This window comes from Macaca thibetana, chromosome 1, assembly GCF_024542745.1.
Source record: "Macaca thibetana thibetana isolate TM-01 chromosome 1, ASM2454274v1, whole genome shotgun sequence".
NCBI lineage: Eukaryota > Metazoa > Chordata > Mammalia > Primates > Cercopithecidae > Macaca > Macaca thibetana.
This window is the reverse complement of record NC_065578.1, coordinates 57,256,589-57,277,394: the sequence shown is the minus strand read 5'-3', so window position 1 is coordinate 57,277,394 and position 20,806 is coordinate 57,256,589. Positions and strand designations below refer to the sequence as shown.

The window sequence follows — 20,806 nt, the reverse complement described above, 5'->3', positions numbered from 1 at the left end:
TGCAGTGAGCCAAGATGATGCCACTGCTCTTCAGCCTGGGTGACAGAGTGAGACCCTTTCTTGAAGCCCTGTGATCACTCACCCTCATTGCCTATAGTACTAATATAGATTTATGCATACATTAATCTATTCAGCATGTATTTGCTGAGCATCTAGCATATGTCCATCACTGGTCAAACATATAGTGGTAAACAAAGCAGACAAAATTCTCTGCCCTCAAGGAGCTTACATTCTGATGGGAAAAGTAGATAGTAAACAAATAAAGACAATATACTGACTGTCAGAAGATGATTAAGTGCTATGGATAAAAACAAAGCAGAAAAGGGAAAGAGGGAGTATCGGGGTGGGGTTGCAAATGGAAATAGAGTAGAATGAAGGTGATATGTGAGCACAGATCTAAATGGAGTTGAGGGAGGACACCATTCTGATACCTGGGGGATGAGGATTCCAGGTAGAAGGAAGATCATGTATGAAGGCTATAAACCAGAGCATGCCTGGAGCATCTGAGAAGAAGCAAGGATGTGCATGCTGGGAACTGACTGGGATGAGATCAGAGAGGTAACAGGAGCCAGATCTGCAGATCCTGTGGTCTTTGAAGGTCTGTGTTCTGCATGATACAACAGCATATTCTGAAATCCTGGCTGTCCTATGTGAACATTGCTCTCCCATCTGTAAAATGGGGATAAGAGTCCTCATTTTGCTTATCTCCAGTGGTGTTTGTAAGGGTCCAGTGAAAAGATGGGTTATGGTATAGCTTTGAAAATCATTAAGTATAAGGCAAGATAATGTTTGTATTGCTTAGTAATTTTGCCTCAGGCCACCTGCTGCTGAGTAGAAAGGCTGCCCATGCCTTCATGAATGTGGCTGTGCTGGACCATTGCTTGACAGCGGGTTGTCATCTTTTCACACAGAAACTCATCTTCCTCCTCTCCTGGGCCTCCAACTCCCAGGCCTCATTTTTAAAACAGCAATTTCTCCCCACTGTGTTTCATGCCCCAAACCTCCTAAGTGGAATTACAGACCAGTAACTCACAGTAGCCTGTTATTTATCCTATATGCAATAAAGACTTTCTGTAGGTTATAGGAAATAAATGTGTTTTTTACTATCATCTGTAGTTCTTATTAAACTTATCCCCATGGTGAGGAAATATCTTTGTGAGACCAAGCAGTTTTATGTCCAAACAGCCAATGAGCTGATAATGGGTTTTATGTCTAGCTGTAACCAGCAGCATTGCAGGCAGCCCTTCTTTCATTGCAGTTAGGAGATGCAGGTTTCTCAACCCATAGCGTGTAAATACTTCTTGTTAATGTAGTGGTCCATGCTTTTAAATAGAGTATCTGGTGTCCCCATGCATGCCTATTGGCTGAAACACAAAATCTGAGATGCCTTATGGAGCTAAAGAAAGAAACTTGGACCAAAAATGAATGGTATGAGGTTATGAAATAAAGATGGAGGAGTGGAAAGAACTCTTTGCACTGGTAGAGTCTTTAAGCCATGAGAATTTTAAACTTGTAGATATAGGAGTTACTCTGTTATCTCCTCTTGGCAGAGAAATGGAAGGAGAAAGGCAGCTAAAATTGCTTGCTAATTATTCAGACAGAAGCAACTTCTCATCCCAGGAAACTAAGACTTAGCATCTTTATCTGTGAAACAGGGATGATAATGCCATACTCCTAGAATTGTGATGCAAAGAAGTCAGCACAGTGCTGATGCCCAGTATGTGTTCAACAAAAAGAAAGCCCTGACTTTTAGTTCTAGTGTTATTCTTCCTTGCTAACTTCTTCCCTCTTGTTGTTCCCTTCAGTATAGCATACAAGTGAAAATAACTAGCAGGCAATAATGTGGGGCCATGGTTTAGGTGAGAAGACAGGAAGTGAGATCCAAACAGAGATCAACAGCGAGTATGGTTGACACCATGGGAATCTCAAACTTTTATCTGGTAGTACGTCATTTGTTTAGCTTGCAGACTAATTTCACAGTTATTTAAATGTAAATATACAAATTGGGTTTCTCTGCCATAGCTAGGAAAGGGAAGAAGGAAATGAATCTATGTTTTTTGGTTATTACCATGTGGCACCTACTTTCATACATTATCTTTACTATATTTCCAAAAGAATATAATTTCCATGAGAGCTGAAATTTTGGTCTGTTTTCATTTACCATCTGCTATGGTTTAGTTATTTGTCCCCTCCAAACTTCATGTTGAAATTTGATGCCCAGTGTTGGAGGTGGGGTCTAATGGAAGGTGTTTGAGTGATGGGGGCAGATCCCTCATAAATAGAGTAATGCCCTCCCTCGGGGGTGAGTGAGTTTTTGCTCTAAAGTTCCTTCAAGAGCTGGTTGTTGAAAAAGAGCCTGGCACTCCCCAGCCCCTTGCTTCCTCTTTCACCACGCCATCTCTGCACACATGGGCTCTCCCTCACCTACTGCCTGCCATGAGTGGAAGCAGCCTGAGACCACTAGATGCCCAATATTGAACCTTTCCACACATCAGAATTGTAAGCCAAATGAACCTTTTCTCTTTAAAAATTATCCAGCCTCAGGCATTCCTTCATAGCAAAACAAAATAGAAAAAGAAAACTGGTACCAAGAGTGGGGTCTTGCTATAAAGATAGCTGAATATGTGAAAGTGGCTTTAGAATTGGGTAATGGGAGATATTTGGGTCATGGGGGTGGATCCTTCATGAATAGATTAAGCCTTTTTTGGGAAGTGAGTAAGTTCTTACTCTATTAGGTCCCATGAACGCTGGTTGTTTAAAAAACCCTAGCAGCTCCCCACTTTCACTCTTGCTTTTTCTTTCACCATGAGACCTCTACAAGCTAGCACTTCTTTGCCTTCCGTAATGAGTGGAAGCAGCCTAAGGCCATCACCAAAAGCAGATGTTGGCACTATGTTTCTTGTGCAGACTGCAGAATTGTAAGCCTAATAAATCTCTTCTCTTCGACAAACAGAGAGCCAAATCATGAGTGAACTCCCATTCACAATCGCTACAAAGAGAATAAAATACCTAGGAATCCAACTTATAAGGAATGTGAAGGAACTCTTCAAGGAGAACTACAAACCACTGCTCAATGAAATAAAAGAGGACACGAACAAATGGAAGAACATTCCATGGGCTCATGGACAGGAAGAATCACTATCATGAAAATGGCCATGCTTCCCAAGGTAATTTATAGATTCAATGCCATCCCCATCAAGCTACCAACGACTTTCTTCACGGAACTGGAAAAAACTACTTTAAACTTCATATGGAACCAAAAGAGAGCCCACATGGCCAAGTCAATCCTAAGCCAAAAGAACAAAGCTGGAGGCATCACATTACCTGACTTCAAACTATACCACAAGGCTACAGTAATCAAAACAGATACATAGACCAGTGGAACAGAACAGAGGCCTCAGAAATAATGCCACACATCTACAACCCTCTGATCTTTAATAAACCTGACAAAAACAGGAAGTGGGGAAAGGATTCCCTATTTAATAAATGGTGCTGGGAAAACTGGCTAGCCATATGTAGAAAGCTGAAACTGGATCCCTTCCTTACACCTTATACAAAAATTAATTCAAGATGGATTAAAGACTTAAATCTTAGACTTACACCATTAAAACCCTAGAAGAACACCTAGGCAATACCATTCAGGACATAGGCATGGGCAAGGACTTCATGTCTAAAACACCAAAAGCAATGGCAACAAAACCCAAAATAGACAAATGGGATCTAATTAAACTAAAGAGCTTCTGCACGGCAGAAGAAACTACCATCAGAGTGAAAGGCAACCCACAGAATGGGAGAAAATTTTTGCAATCTACCCATCTGATACAAAGCTAATATCCAGAATCTACAAAAACTTAAACAAATTTACAAGAAAAAAAAAAACAACCCCATCAAAAAGTGGACAAAGGATGTGAACAGACACTTCTCGAAAGAATACATCTATGCAGCCAACAGACACATTAAAAAATGCTCATCATCACTGGCCATCAGAGAAATGCAAATCAAAACCACAATGAGATACCATCTCACGTCAGTTAGAATGGCAATCATTAAAAAGTCAGGAAACAACAGACACTGGAGAGGATGGGGAGAAATGGGAACACTTTTACACTGTTGGTGGGAGTGTAAATTGGTTCAACCATTGTGGAAGACAGTGTGGCAATTCCTCAAGGATCTAGAACTAGAAATACCATTTGACCCAGCAATCCCATTACGGGATATATATCTAAAGGGTTATAAATCATGCTACTATAAAGACACATGCACACATATGCTTATTGCAGCACTATTCGCAATAGCAAAGACTTGGAACCAACCCAAATGTCCATCAATAATAGACTGGATTAAGAAAATGTGGCACACATACACTATGGAATACTATGCAGCCATAAAAAAGGATAAGTTATGTCCTTTGCAGGGACATCGATGAAGCTAGAAGCCATCATTCTGAGCAAATTATCACAAGGACAGAAAACCAAACACCGCATGTTCTCACTCATAGGTGGGAATTGAACAATGAGATCACTTGGACACAGGGCAGGGAGCATCACACATCTGGGCCTATAGAGGGATGAGGGAGAGGAGGAGAGATAGCATTAGGAGAAATACCTAATGTAAATGATGAGTTCATGGGTGCAGCAAACCAACATGGCACATGTATACATATGTATCAAACCTGCATTTTGTGCACATGTACCCTAGAACTTAAAGTACATATGAAAAAAAAAAAAAACTCTTCTAATTTTTTTTGATAAATTACCCAGACTCAAGTAGTCCTTTATAGCAATACAAAATGGAGTAAGACATCACAGTATTTCCCACACCTAGAACAACATGTAGCATGTAGTAGAGCATCAGTAATATTTGCTGAATGAACTATGGATACTTAGGAAAAGCTCAGCAAGGCAAAATCTATCAGCCATGTGCCACTGTTCAACTCATAAAAATAAAGCAATGCGATTAATTCTCTTATTCTACATAAATATTCATTAGATTAATGATTAATTCCTTCTCTTCATCACACTACCACATGTCTAGTCCAAAATCCCATCATATTTCACCTTTATTTCTGCTGTAACCTACACTTTGTTCTCCTCACCATAACTGAATACCTGTCTTACTGCAGAACCAGAAAGAATTCAAAAAGAAATATAATAATATTACCCTCCTGTTTAATATCTTCCAATAGCTCCATGCTCTTTGAATATAGTACCAAACTCTTATAGGCTCACAAGAGCCTGCTGTATCTGGCCCGATAAATTTCAGCCTCATTGCTTTTTCTTTCTCTTCTGGACTGAGTTGCTTTCAGATGCTCAACTGATCTATGTTGTCTTTGAACTCAGGGCCTTTGCACATGCTGTTCTGTTTGCCTAGAATACTGCCTTATACACCCTCTACCCTTCTCCATACAACTCTCTATCTAGATGATCTCTACTCATAGTTATGGTCTCCATTTAATATCACTTCTTTAGGGTACCCTGCCTGAGACTCCATAAGGTTCCCAACTTCATGCCTTCATGGTGTCCTGTATGCCCCCTTTTCAAACACTTTTCTTTCCCTACCAGGCTAAAAGCCCCATGAAAGGAGAAGTGGATTCTATTTTATTCACTGCTCTCTCTCTGTGTGTGTGTGTGTGTGTGTGTGTGTGTGTGTGCACGCGTGCGCGCATGAGTATGGCAGGCATATAATATGTGCTCAATAAGTATCTATTGAATAAATGGTGATCATGTAATACTAAGAATACCCTGCAATGTGAGGTATCATTTCTATTTTTCAGATAAGAAAACTAAAATCTAAAAAGACTAAATTTCAAACTCAAGGTCATATAGCAAATAGCATAGTTAAGAGTCAAATCTAAGTCTGGATCCAAAATCTCTTTCTTCTTTTCCAAAATAATTTTTCTCCAGCTCATCAAATACTCTACTTACTAGAAGGTCACAACCTATGTCATATAGTTGGTTCTAATTTGGAAAGAATTATAATTTACCAGACACAATCAATTCCTTCTCCAGTGATGCAGAAGGCCCCACAGAAGCTTTCAATGTGGTTGCTGGATGACTCTGAGCATAATTATCATAGGAAAGAAGTGCAAAAATAGTTCAGGTTAAGATACGTTTGTCAGCGTGCTCCTTTCCGCCCATGGATGCCACCGATGCAGCATCGTTAAAGTCTCTCTTCTCCCTGCCATCATATCTAAGTCAGAGTCTCCTAAAGAGCCGGAACAGTGAAGGAAGCTCTTCATTGGAGGGTTGAGCTTTGAAACAACTGATGAGAGCCTGAGGAGCCATTTTGAGCAATGGGGAACGCTCACGGACTGTGTGGTGTTGAGAGATCCAAACACCAAGAGCTCCAGGGGCTTTGGGTTTGTCACATATGCCACTGTGCAGGAGGTGGATGCAGTCATGAATGCCAGGCCACACAAGGTGGATGGAATAGCTGTGGAAACAAAGAGAGCTGTCTCAGGAGAAGATTCTCAAAGACCAGGTGGCCATTTAACTGTGAAAAAGGTATTTGTTGGTGGCATTAAAGAAGACACTGAAGAACATCACCTAATAGATTATTTTCAACAGTTTGGAAAAATGGAAGTGATTGAAATCATGACTGACCGAGGCAGTGGCAAGAAAAGGGGCTTTGCCTTTGTAACCTTTGACAACCATGACTCCATGGATAAGATTGTCATTCAGAAATACCATACTGTGAATAGCCACAACTGTGAAGTTAGGAAAGCTCTGTCAAAGCAAGAGATGGCTAGTGCTTCCTCCAGCCAAAGAGGCCAAAGAAGTTCTAGAAACTTTGGTGGTGGTCATGGAGGTGGTTTTGGTGGGAATGGCAATTCTGGTCGTGGAGGAAACTTTAGTGGTCATGGTGGCTTTGGTGGCAGCCATGGTGGTGGTGGATATGGTGGCAATGGGGATGGTTATAATGGGTTTGGTGGTGGTTATGGGGGAGGCAGCACTGGTTACTCTGGAGGAAGCAGAGGCTATGGATGTGGTGGACAGAGTTATGGAAACCAGGGCAGTGGCTATGGCGGGAGTGGCAGCTATGACAGCTTTAACAATGGAGGCAGAGGTGGCTTTGGCGGTGGTAGTGGAAGCAATTTTGGAGGTGGCAGAAGCTACAGTGATTTGGGTAATTACAATAGTCAGTTTTCAAATTTTGGACCCATGAAGGGAGGAAATTTTGGAGGCAGAAGCTCTGGCCCCTATGGCAGTGGGGGCCAATACTTTGCCAAACCACAAAACCAAGGTGGCTATGGCGGTTCCAGTAGCAGCAGTAGCTATGGCAGTGGCAGAAGATTTTAATTAGGAAACAAAGCTTAGCAGGAGAGGAGAGCCAGAGAAGTGACATGGAAGCTACAGGTTACAACAGATTTGTGAACTCAGCCAAGCACAGGGGTGGCAGGGCCTAGCTGCTACAAAGAAGACATGTTTTAGGCAAATAATCATGTGTATGGGCAAAAAAACTCGAGGACTATATTTGTGACTAATTGTATAACAGGTTATTTTAGTTTCTGTTCTGTGGAAAGTGTAAAGCATTCCAACAAAGGGTTTTAATGTAGATTGTTTTTTGCACCCATGCTGCTGATTGCTAAATGTAATAGTCTCATCGTGATGCTGAACAAATGCCTTTAAAAAAATAGTTCAGGTTATTTGTTTCCTTTTTCCTTAGATGCCAGATAAACAGTTGTTGACTGGAATTTCAACTGAGGCAGAGAGATGACCTAGTTAAGTTCCTGGCCTGAGAGAGTGTCAGTAGAAGAGCCCATATTTCTCACATGTATGGAATTGCATGAAGATCTTTCATTTATTCTGCTCTGCTGTGATTCAATGTGATTACTTTGACTAGTGAATCGAAGGTGGCTCTTTAACTATAAACAAGCGAATGGGTTAAAAAAATCAAAATTAGTATCTATGCTTTAAATGAGAGGAGTGAAGGGGCTATGATAAAGGTTAGTAGGACACACGGGCTGGTGACTTCATTGTACCCACACCCCTCATTTGTGGGAGGCCACTCACCTGTACATCCACCAGAGGGCAGCAGCAGCAGCAAAGGCCCACCTCCCCTGTGCCACACTTCACGCCACTCTGTCCAACCACACGTGGCTATTGGGCACCTGAAATGTGGCCAGTGCCACTTGTTGAAATGATAACAGTTTGGATATATTGGATTAAAGAAAATATATTATTGAAATTCATTTCACCTGTTTATTTTTACTTAAACATGGCTAAGTAGCAAATTTAAGGTGACATATGTGGCTTGCATTCATAGCCCATGCTATATTTCTTTTGGGTGAAACTGCTTGACACAATCCATGGCATAATAAACAGAATTTCCAAAATAACTAAAGTTTGAATCTCATTTTCAGGCTATGTATATATTACACAAATATCATGTCATGATAAGAATTTGGAAGGATCTTGGAGCTTGTCCTTATTTTACAGCTAAAGAAACTGAGGCTCAAAGAGATGAAGCAACTTTGCCCAAGATCAGACCACCAGTAAGTGGCAGAGCTGGACTTTGGACTTCAGTTTCAAACAAAATCAGTTCTTCTCCACTCAGCGAGTGGCCCAGAAATTATAGGTGTCCGTGGACTTAGAGTGTACCTCTGAGAGCTCCCATCCCTCTATCCCCAGCACCAGTGGCTGGCACATGGCAGGAACTCTGTTCTACAGCATCTAGTCTGTGTGAGATGCTTTGTTTACTGCACCACACAAAGAATACAAAGACAAGTGCTGCTCAGGCTCTGTTCTCTGGAAGCTCATGGCGTAGTAGAGAAGATACCAGATGGACAGTAACCAATTAAAATCATAAAACAAGTTCTAGCAAAGTACCTTGAAACTAATATGGAAATGTGTTCAACTTCATTAGGAATTTTAAAAATGCAAATAAAAATAAGGATGTGACGTACTTTACTCACATCCTTCCTAGTTTCAGAGGGCCTTAAAGTAGTTCATAATCCTACCTTCAAAAAAAAAAAATCAACAGAAAATAAAATCAACAAAAGAAAAGAAGTTCTTCTTTCTGTAAACGTGTTCTGTGGGAGGGGCAAGATATCACCCAAGAAAATGAGTTAGATGATATGAACATTTTAATTGCCATGATGTCCTTTGCATCAGTTTGCTTAGCTTTGAGAAAAGAAGTTAGTTACATCCAATTGGATATTTGATGTACACTAGGAAGAATATTTATCTTTATTTAGTTTAAGAAAATTCAAAATTCTCAGACTTTTCTTGAGTGTCAAAATGGAAAACTTACTTAACAGAAGAAACCAAAACTTATTCTGTCTCCTGGTATCTACCACAGGACTTGACATATAACATGGACTCAACTCAATAAAGCCTTGCTGAATACAGGAAGGTGCCTGCATTTATTCTGTGCCGGTTATGTGCCCATGTACCTTAACAGGCCTGTTTCGATAAATAAGGTCATTTAATAACCTTAATACCCTGAAAATTTTAGTCTTCATTTTCAGATAAATAACAGAAGCGCCAAAAAAAAAAAAATTGATTATCTTGCCCAAATCCCTAATTACCAGGGAGCAGAGCTGCAATTTGGACCCATAATGTATTTTGTTCCAAAGCTTGCATCTTTATGCTGTGTGAAGGGATAGGAGAATAAAGGGAAAAAAGAGAAGGAACAAAGGGGAAAAAGAAAAAAGAGAGAAAAAGGGAGAGAGAGGAGGCAAGAGAAGGATGGAGATAAAAACAAAGATGCAAGGGAAGAAAGGGGTGAGTGAGTATGGAATTCTACCTCTTTCAGCATATAGTCTAAAAATAAAGATAAAGAGAAGGGTCAAAGCTTTCGTGGAAAAAAATATTCCTGGCAATTTGGAGAGACAGTTTTTAAAACGACAGGTTAGGAATTCATCTACTGTCGAAGGCCTGGTTCTCAGAAGTTCCCCCAGGATGGTTTCTTCTCTTGCCACCTCATTATCGCCGGGAACAATCTGCATGGCCAGTAATGAGAGGATCTTAATGCCGGCAGTCTCAGGGGTGGGTAATGGCTCTGCTCGCGGAGTTGGGGTCACAGGTTCAGGCCTGGATGCTGTGGAGAGAGCTGCGCGGAGCTACAGACCGTCCCCCTGGACTGGCAGTCCATTAGCCCTTACCCCCTCAGCATGGCAGTAATGAGTAGGTGAGGCCCACTCCACAGCCCCTGCCAGCAGGCCTGTCGGAGTGTGGGTGTGGCCTCCCAGTGCCAAGTGCTTCCCGCTGTCAGCCCTGACCAACCTGCTATCCTTGCAGTGCTGTAGGCCAGCCTGCAGGATAGGGTTTGTCGGGATTCGGGATACTCTCAAATTCTGCTCCTAACAACAATGCAATTAACTAGGGAGCCAGATAATTTAAGCTTTATATTCATAAACTATAATATTTATATAGATTCCAATTGTATGTTTTCATCTGTAAGCCCATTCTGTATAGTAGAAAAAAACAGGTTTTCTAGTCAGAGTTCTAATCCTAGCATCCCTCTATTAGCTATGTGACCTTGGGCATATTAGCTCATTTCTATGAATCTTGATTTTCTCACATGTCATGAGGAATATTAATAATACCAGCCTTATTGGTTTGTTCAGATTATTATTATAAATTTGTTATTAATAACTAACATTAACTAACATTGAGTACTGTGTGTTGGATTCTGTGATAAGTGCTTTTATACATATGATTCTGAATCCTCTGAACTCTACATGTAAATACTACTCTTATCTCTAATTGGCAGATGTAGAAACAGGGTAAGACTAAGTTTGTACGTGTCAGAACTGGGATCTGAAGTCTGGTCTCCCTGACAAACTTTGTAACCTTAACCACTATGCTATACTGAAATTATGAATTTAACACCCAGAGTAAAAGCCTGATATGCAGTACATTGTCAATAATTATATTAGTTGTTTCTCCTCTCCTTTTCTCTTTGTCTAATATAACAGGAGACACTCAGAAAACAGAAATCTGTCTAGGTATTTGAAACAGGGAAGATTCAATACAGGAGATGGTTGCATACAAGATGGAAGAGCTAAGAAGTGAAAAGAGAATATTGAGACAAGGTAGAGAGCAGCAATAGGAGGAAGCCACTGTAACCCCCAGGCTAGAGGAATAGGGGAAAAAGGTGGTACCACCAAATCCCAGAGACATAGTCACCTTCAGAAGCTAGAAGCACAGAGGAGCCCTGGAGTAGATGCTACCATTTCTGGAGATGCAATCCCAAACCAGGAAAGCCAAGGGTAAAAATACCCCATCCCTCTTCCCTCCTCCTGGTCTCCAATTTCCCACAGCCTCAAATGAGTAATACATACTCAGAAACTCAAAAAGAAGGAAGCTAAGGAAATGTTTCCCGTAAATTTTTCAAAGACAGACAGAAGGGATCTGAGATTAAATATACAGGTAATTGACACATCTGCAATGTTATAAAGTAGGTAAGTTGTGGTGAGCACAGTGGCTCACGCCTGTAATCCCAGCACTTTGGGAAGCTGAGACGGGCGGATCACGAGGTCAAGAGTTCAAGGCCAGCCTGGCCAACATGGTGAAACCCCATCTCTACTAAGCATACAAAAATTAGCCAGGTGTAGTGGCGTGTGCCTATAATCCCAGCTACTCGGGAGGCTGAGGCAGGAGAATCGCTTGAACTTGGGAGGCGGAGGTTGCAGTGAGCCAAGATCGTGCCACTGCACTTAACCCCGGGCGACAGAGCAAGACTCTGTCTTTAAAAAAAAAAAGGTGGGTTGTTATTGTCCTCTCTGTTTGACTCTGTCAAGTATTCATTTCATGGCACAGTAGTGATCTCATTTTATAGATGAGAAAAGACCAGACATTAACTACTACTCCCAGAGCCCCAAAGAGGAAGTATTACTTCTGTGAGATTCACAGAAGGCTTTAGAGTAGGAGTGACTGTGAGGACATCATGGGTCATGGGTGAAGAGAGTTTTGTCAGATGGATCAGATTGAAAAAGCACCGCAAGCAGTGGAAATAGAAGAGGTAAAGGTATCAATCCATATATTGAAGGGTTTGGGCTATACTGTCTTTGAAGTTTCTCCAACTCCAACTTTTTTAAAACTTGAAATTCTGCCAGAAGTGAAAGAAATATATTATCCAAATTGTTTTTTATGGTACCTAAAGGCATTCGTTTTCTAATATGAAATTGTAACACTTGATCCGTTTACGTAGGTTCTGTGATGTACCTTTCATGTTGATAAAGAAATTAGTACATAGATAGAGCTAATGTCACTAACAAGATCGGCTCAAAAGGGACAGAGAATTTTGGTCTCTTATCTGCCTTCTTACTACCTTGTGTTAGCAGTTTGGAAAGAGGAGCACAACGGCTATACATTAATATTTTGGTGATTCATTCCTTCTGGAATATATTGTCAGGACATTTGATCTGCATGTATTTCCTTTATACACTCCTTTGTACTAAACTTGATGGATAAACTTTTCTACTGATGTACACACCACATTTCAGCTGTTAGCATGCAACACGTTTGCTCTTAGAATCTTTACCTCTAGCTTCTCCTGGTTCCAATCCATCACCGCACAGTGTAGTAAGTAGACTGCTCATTTTGAAATGCAAATCTGATTGTTATAATGCCTCCCCCAAGCCTCACTTAAAATCTGTCTGTGGTGTCCCTTGCCTTCAAGATAAATCTAAGCTCCTCTAATACCTTTGCTCCTTCCTAAGTCTCTCAGTACTCCCTGCCTTAAACTCTGAGTTTCAGATTTGTTGAATTACTGACTATGCTATCTTATGCTTCCATGTGAATAGTTTTTGCACATGCTGTTCCCCCTAGAGTATCCTTTCCCAACTTCTGTCCCAAGCAATATCTATTTCTTCCTAAGGGGATTTCACCCTGCCCCCACCTCCCTCCTTTTCCTTTGTGTTTTCAATGCGCCATGAACATATTGCCAGTATGGAACTATTGCTCAGTATGTGTAGTTTTGGCTGTGTACAACCTGCTTGAAAGGCTGGCATATAGTAGAAACTTAATAACTGGCAGCTCTGGGGGTTTGTTGTTGTTACTTTTATTCATTGCTATGTTCCTAGTGTCTAACAGCATCTGATACACAGTAGATACCAAATAAAGGTTTGTTGAATATCCTAAGAGTTGGAGGTTCAAATAGAGAAGTAAAACTAAACAGTTTTAAAGCCTCTATTTATTAAATGTGGTACCATTAAAAGATTGTCTTTAAATCATACCTGCTTCAGAAGGTCCAGTAGGAACTTGCTTCCACAGATACGAAATCCAGTCGTGGTTTTGTCAGAAGTAAGTATACATTAAATAAGCCAGATCCTCTTTGTGCATGGCTATGTGCTTTTATTCATTTCCTTTGCTCTTTAACCCAACAGCCAGCCACCTGAGACAGGGCTCTAGCTTATTAAGCAAAATTATTCCCAGAATGGAGCTGACCCGGCCAGAGACGTTTGATAAGGAAGAGACTTGGCAGATAAGGATGGATATTTGTGGCTTCTACTATTTATGAATCATCCAAAGTCCAAACCATGCAGACACTTAAACTGGGAGGTTAGTGTGGGGGACAAGCCCTTTCTTAGCAGATATGCATGGCCTATCACCCAGCAATCAGGGATTGGCACTATTTTGTGGCTCTGACGCTGGGAGTGGCTAGTTGATCAAAGCATTCTTTCTCAGCCAGCCCTGATGCAGCCTCCTAATCCTTCCTAGTTTAGAGCACACAGGAAGCCAATGCTAATTCTAGCTTGCTAGAGGAATATGAGCTGCCAAGCTCAAGGCATTGTCAAGGAGGCCCTTCCTTGAGGGTGGTGTGGGGTAGTGTTTAAGGACCTGCACTCTGCAGCCAGACTGACATGGAATCTCCACTGTATACTTTTGACACTTGTTAGCTGTATGAGCTTAGGCAGGTTACTGTACCCCACAATGTTCTAGGTTCTGCAACTGTAACACAGGGATGGTAATAAGAGGATCCTGGGTGCCAGGGTCTTTAAATGAGAGTATATAGGCATTAATGCTCAGAGTTGTGACTGAAACACAATACACACTGTGTAAGTCTGGCTCTTATGAGACAGCCCACAATCATATGCTGAAGGCCTAGTATATTCCAAGTGTTTTTCTAGATGCTATGTACAGAAACATAGAGATAAAAAGATGTGGCTCCAGCATTCATAATCTCAGCCTAGAAGAGATTAGAGACAAGTAAGCCAATCATTGTGATATAGCGCAATAATCTGACAACTATAATTTGCAGGCTTGCATAAGATTATGTGAGAGCTCAGAGGGCCTGGGTTCCTGGGTCTGCTCAATAGGAAGACATTAAAGGCTTCACAAATGAGGAGACACTGGAACTAACTCTTAAGGAGGAGTGGGGTTTGGAAAAAAGATTAGTAGGAGAGTATATTTCAGATAGGCAGCAATGCACTTGCTAAGATGCAGAGCTAGAGACCAGTGTGGTGTTTAGGGAATTGTAATGTATCCAGGGGGTGATGCATAGGTCTGATGAAGCAGGAACAGGTGAGGTTGAGGAATTCGGCCAAGAGCCAATCCCCAGGGGTCCCAGATGCAACTTTTAGGAGGTTGGACATAATTCTGTAGTTAATTAGGACTCTCTGACAGTTGTGAGATTCAGGAAAAGAAGAGAGAATTGAGGTAGATGCCTTTTGTTGCACGTTGTGCTGTTATGTTTATTTTGAAGAGAAAACATGTATATGAATACATCAGAAACTAAGCTTTCTTGAGATCGACATTAGACTTCAGTTTCTGGACATTCAAATAGGATAGTATGAGCTAATTCTATTTAGACATGTGGTATATTTTTAACTCTATGATTCCTCTGTCCAATGTTCTCAATCCACAGGAAACTCATTTAGCCTGAAGATTCTGAACCAATTACACAGTTTTATAAGGTCAAAATAAAAATTGGGAGTCATTTTATTTTTATCTGTACTGGTAGAAATTACAGAATCAAACTGCTTTAATGAGAAAAAACACTAGGATGAGAAAAGTGAAAATAGAAGTGTCAGCACCATCAGAGATTTCTGCTGCGTCTTGGATGCCGGCAGATGAGACCAGGGTTGGGCTGTGAAGTCCTTTGACAACCCCGTCTATATCCCTGAACAAGTTGCCAGGGCTTCAAGAGGGATAGACATGAAACACAACATCCTTCCACTCTTATTAAGATTTAATCATGCTTTCAACAGGATTGCAATGTTATTAAATTAGATTTTTTTTTCTTCCTTAAAAAGGGATTTAACTTTTGCTTTCCTGACATCATAATCAACATGGAACAGATGCAAAGGGGAATTAGGTGACCACTGGTAATATGGACCTATACTTAACATGTAGCATGTGAAGTTATTAAAATGGAAATTAATTCCCTTTATTACTATCATGCCCTATCAATTAATTTGGTTGGAGATGCTTATGAATATGCAATCATTCCTCCCTGCTGCCCACCCCTTATTCTATGTGTGTGGAAAGCACTGGTGAAGCAATAGGTAAAATTTTATATATTTTTTGCTAGTTTTGCTAGCACTCTTCCTCTTCGCTTCCTAACAATAATGGATTAATATTGATAACTAATAGTCATTGAAATTTTCCCATGTGCCAAGCACTTTTGTAAGCACTTCATATTTATTGTTTTATTCAGTCTCGACAATAAATTATTAAGATGGGTACTTTTATTATCCCTGTAGAAAGAAGAGAAATATGGGACAGAAAAAGGTGAGGAAATCTTTTCTAGGTGGCCCAGGCATTCTGACCGCTGTGCTCTTCACTACTGGGCCACACTGCCTCTTACTGGCTCCAGGTGCAAGGACTTGGGGAGAGGCCAGAGTCTCAGATGTCAAACTCCTATAGGCTGAAAAAGAGTGTGGCAGACCTGGGATGGAACAGAAGGCTCTGAGAGGGGGGCAAGTATTTTAAAATATAGGTTTTGTTATTATTTTGGCATGGCAAGGCCAACAGATCACGAGATGACTCCCATTGAAAAGATAGCTTGTTACACTCACAGACCCCAAGACAAGGTGCCATACCTTGTGAGGGCTGCACACTCAAGGCACCAGGATTGCTCAGGAAGTAGAGGGAAGGCGGGACTCTGAGCAAGATACTTCATTGTGGTGTCTGTGGGAAGGAACAGGTGAGGCAGTTTGGCTGGTTTAGATTGTTTAGCAGGCTCTGGGGAATACAGCCTGTCCCCATTGTCTGGTTCCTGGCTCAGGTGATAGGGGCAGGTGGATAAATGGGCTAGAGTAGATAAAGGAGGTGGTTGGGGATATAGATTCTAGAGAGATTGGTTAGCATTTGAAAGGTGAGCTCCTGAGAGAGTTTTACTATCTCTAGGAATTAGCTAAGCCCGGGAACTGAGTAGCAGTCTGCAGTATCCGCAAGGCCCCAGATGTCAAAGCATCAGAAATACAGAAACTGAAGAGACATAGTTAACAGAGTCGGGGCTTAGTTGGGTTGGTGTTGGGGGGCAGTGTGGGCTGTGGAGGCTCCCTAGGGAAGGCAAGGAGGATGGGACGGCCAGTAAGAAATTAAGACCCGAATGTACATATGATGGTCTCCATTGCGGGGTGGGGAATTGGAGACACTGAAATTAAGCTTTGAAGTAAGTATCTTTGGTCTTTTGATATTATTCATAGCATATATTTAACTTTCTACATGTATTAAGCTTTGCGGGGAAGGGTGTTATGACTTATCATTGCAGCTGGCATTGCTTCCTTGAGAGCAGGGACCTTCCTTTGTGTTAATCAACCTTGCACTACCCTGAAGATCCAATGTGAGGCTTGCTCTCCCAGAATGGAAGGGCTCTGTTTCACGTGCAGTTTTAAAATCCTGGCCCCAATAACACCCCATCAGGACAGTTCTCTCTTTAAGTGGCAGTTGCATGGTGTGGATTTGGTTAAAAAAAAAAAAAAAAAAAAAAAAAAAAAAAAAAAAAAAAGGAGCTTATTAAACCCAGGTGAGAGAAAGCCCTGGTGAAGAACCACGGTCATGGCTGAGTGCTCAGTTGGTAACCGCTGATTCACAAGTGGTTCCTTTTCTCTTTCCTTTAAAAAAGGCAAGAGAAATTATGAGACTTGAACCAAGATAGTACTACAGGTTTGTTTTCTAATCAAGTACCTAGCTAACAAGGTGATCTGTACGTGGTGTGGAGGCTGTTTAGTCGCCAATCCAGAACCAAAGAGTCAAGCTGAATACCTTCCACTCTTCCATCCCCACATCCAATCCATTATCAAGTTTTCTCCTTTCCAACCAAAATGTGTCCTGGAATGCCCATACTCAACTCCCTCCACCTAAGTCTGGGAAGCCACATCAATTGTCTCCTATACTTTTACAGGAATCTTTTCATGGGTCTCCTCATTTTGGTTTTTGCCCCCTCTAATTCATTTTCCATAAGAGGGCCATATATTCATTTTAAAATGTAAACGATATCAAGTCAGTCTTCTGGTTAATGGTTTTTTATAGTGTATTAGTTAGGGTAGGCTAACTACTGTAGCAAAGGGACCCCAAAATTTATAATGGCTCATACACAATAGTTATGACTTGAATTAGTGAGTAGATCAACAGGGCTGCCTCTCACTAAGGAGTCATTCAGGGCCATTAACACCTAGTTTAAAAACCATCCCAAGTCAGATTTCCCGGAAGCCGACCCTGAAACTGAGACTGATACAAACGTGATCTATTAGGAAGCTTTCCAAGGAAAAACTGCACAGAAGTACAGAGTGGGGTGAGGAAAGGAAGGAAGGTAAGCAAGGGTATGGTACTAACCAAAGCCCCACAGAGGTACCTTTAGCCTAATCCCATAAGGCAGCACTCCCCAACGTTTTTTGACACCAGGGGCTGGTTTTGTGGAAGACAATATTTCCATGGAGCAGGGTGGGGATGAAAGTGTTCCACCTCAGATCAATCTCAATCAGGCATCAGATTCTTGTAAGGAGCATGTAGCCTAGATTCCTCACATGCACAGTTCACAATGGAGTTCCCACTCCTGTAAGAATCGAATTCCACTGCTGATCTAACAGGAGGCAGAGCTCAGGTGGTAATGCTCAGCTGCCACTCATCTCCTGCTGTGCAGCCCAGTTCCTAACTGGCCACAGACTAGTATCCATCCACAGTCTGGGGGTTGGGGACCCCTGCCATAAGGGAAGATCTGGAGACAGCATAGACCCCACATCAGAGCTATCCTCATCAGAAAAAGGGAGTAAGAACATTTAAGCTCATGCCTGCCATGCATTGGTTAAGGTCTGCTTCTAAGGAGAAATACCTTCCTAGGTAGCAATCTGTGTGTGCAGGCAAAGGGGGTTCTGATACCCTGAGGGCATTCCGATGATAAGGGGATGCAGGCACTAGCCTTTAGGGGAGAGAGAACACCTGGAGTCAGTGTGCAGGAAAATGATAGAGGTCTAAGGGAAGATGGGAGGAGTACTGACAGCAACAGCTACACAAAGGCATCCTAGGGTCTTCATTCTAGTGGGAAGGAGCAGGCAAGGGAAGCTTAAATGGGCCATGCTCAGAATCATATTCCATTGACTAGAAGTCAACTAATAATTGATCCCTTAACCAATGCAAGGCAGGCACATGGCCATATACAACTGCAAGAGAAGTTGGGAAATGTAGTCCATCTGTGTATCTAGGGAGATGAAGAGAATCTAGGCTTCTTGCCACAAATAGCCTCTTTCAATACTTGAATAAAAATCCAACCTCCCTATAGGGACCTCCATGTCTCCGCATGTCTGGCCTCTACCTACCTCTCCATCTCTGTCGCCTGCTGCTCCCTCTCTACCTCTGCCTCCACTGTCACCATATTTTAGCTGTACTCATATACTGTTTTATCATATGTCAGGCTTTATAACCACAGACTCTTGAAAAAAATTAATAGAAGCCTGAAGGCCTAGAATTGCAATACTACTGTTATGATGATAAAAGTATGAATTTGACTTTTGAATAAAGGCCTTTGGTGGATTGTGATAAAGTAGATAATGAAACAACTGGTCCCATTTAGTGGAGACTATAAGAACCAGAACTTAGCCTCCAATAAGCTCACAGAAAGAGGAGAGCTAGACCTCCCTGTGGGCAGCCCAAAGTGGCAGGGCACGCTCAACCAGCTGTATCATTGCTGCTCCAAGTGCAGAACCCACAGGCCCTGGGCTCTCCATTATTACCAGCTACCAGCATGACCTTGGGCAAGTTGTTAACCTAGATGTGCCTCAGTTTCATCATCTATAAAGGAGGGCTAATAATTGTTCCACATTCATGGAGTCATTGTGAAGAGCAAATGAATTAATACAATAGAAAGAGCTTAGAACAGTCCCTGGCACAGACTAAGTACTTTAGTAAATGCTATTATTACTGTTAGGGGAACTGCAGGCTTCACAGACAACTTCCTACCCCGATTTCCTGACAATCTCACTTACCATGCTGTCCTTGTTAGCAACTTTTTTTTCCCTCATTGCTACAGCCCCACCCCAGGCTAAGGGGGGTTTGGAGACAACCAATTAAATCAAGCTCCTATTTAACATCAACCATATACAGATGTGCATCTTCCTGATCATGAGACACAATTTGAAGTCAAAGATCCAAAGGTCTATCTGTAAGGAGCCCTTCAAACTGAGATAGTGAAAGTACCTTATCTCAGGTTTTTCCCAAAGCTGCAGTTTTCCTTAGGCTCCTGGAGAATAGACCTCAAGTCTCCCCATAGGCCAGGGGCTGTTTACAACTTGCTTTGCTTTTATCCCACCAGTCCTGAGCTGATGCTGCCTTTGATTATACATCTCACAACTCCAGGGGGCACCATTCTCTTAGACTACATAGTCCCCAATGATGGCCCTGAACCATACACTATCTTGCTATCTCAGTGTTTCACGTGAAGTACGCATGTTTTAGGTTAATAAACAATTTGGATATGAATTCTGACTCATTTGCATTTGTGTGACATTGTGTAAATTACCTATCCTCTTTGGGCCTCAGTTTCCTCATCTGAAATGGGATGGTAATATCCATTCCACGTACTCGGTGTTGTAAGGACTATAATGAAGTACAGGTTTGAAAAGCCTAGCTAACTGCCTGACGACATCTTAGTCCCCTGGAGTTTGGTTGTCCATTGCTGTGTAACAAATTGCCCTAACAGTTAGTGGCTTTACAGCAGGAAACTGTTTATCTTCCTGTAATTCTTCAATTAAGGGAGGGCCCATTGAGCATAGCTCTTATTGTTCCAGGTGGTGGTGTTTGGGGTAGCTCACCTGGGGTTGGAGGATCTAAAATAGCTTCTTTTCCTTGGTTGGCGCTGCAGCTGGGGTGGCAGGAACTACTAGGTGTTGGCTGGGCTTGCTGTCTCTGCCTCTCTGTCACTCACTGTAGTATTTCACCTCCAGCAGCTCATTTCTCTCCACATGGACTTTCTCTTCAGCAGGGTGATCAGAATTCTTAACATGGTGTCTCAGAGCTCCCAAGAGTACAAAACTAAATTCCACCAAGGTCTTAAGACCTAGACCGGGCCTTCACAGGGTGTTACTTCTGCTACATTCCATTGGTCAAAACAAGACTACATGTTCGAGGGGAAGAGAAGTAGACTTTCCCACTTGAGAGGAGAAGCAGCATGCATGTACATGGATGGAAGGAATCGTTGGTGGCCATTTTGCAGATAATCCATCATACTCAGTAAGTGAAAGCCTTGGTTTTCATTCTTTTTGGATTTTATAAGGGGGAAGAGGGTAGGTGGCTGCAAAACCAAATTGACTTTTAACTAAAAAGCCCTAAGGATCAGGAAGACTCAGATCAGTGAGACAGATTAATGCCTATTGCATTTCTCCTTTGGGATGGGAAGAAATCATTTCTGGGCTAACTGC

General features: G+C 41.7%; 2 protein-coding genes across 2 annotated transcripts in view; both read left to right on the top strand.

Annotated features, from left to right (window-relative positions):
• Nucleotides 1-20,530, top strand: part of LOC126948288 (heterogeneous nuclear ribonucleoprotein A1-like) — a 31,753-nt gene extending 11,223 nt beyond the window's left edge. The window contains 2 exon segments of the mRNA XM_050779922.1: nt 6,106-7,277; nt 7,280-20,530. Of these exon segments, the coding sequence (XP_050635879.1) occupies nt 6,106-7,277; nt 7,280-7,405 (1,298 nt within the window). The 3' untranslated portion in view covers nt 7,406-20,530.
• The window catches only part of DAB1 (DAB adaptor protein 1), a 1,249,655-nt gene that overhangs the window by 192,384 nt on the left and 1,036,465 nt on the right, over nt 1-20,806 (top strand). The window lies entirely within an intron of this gene.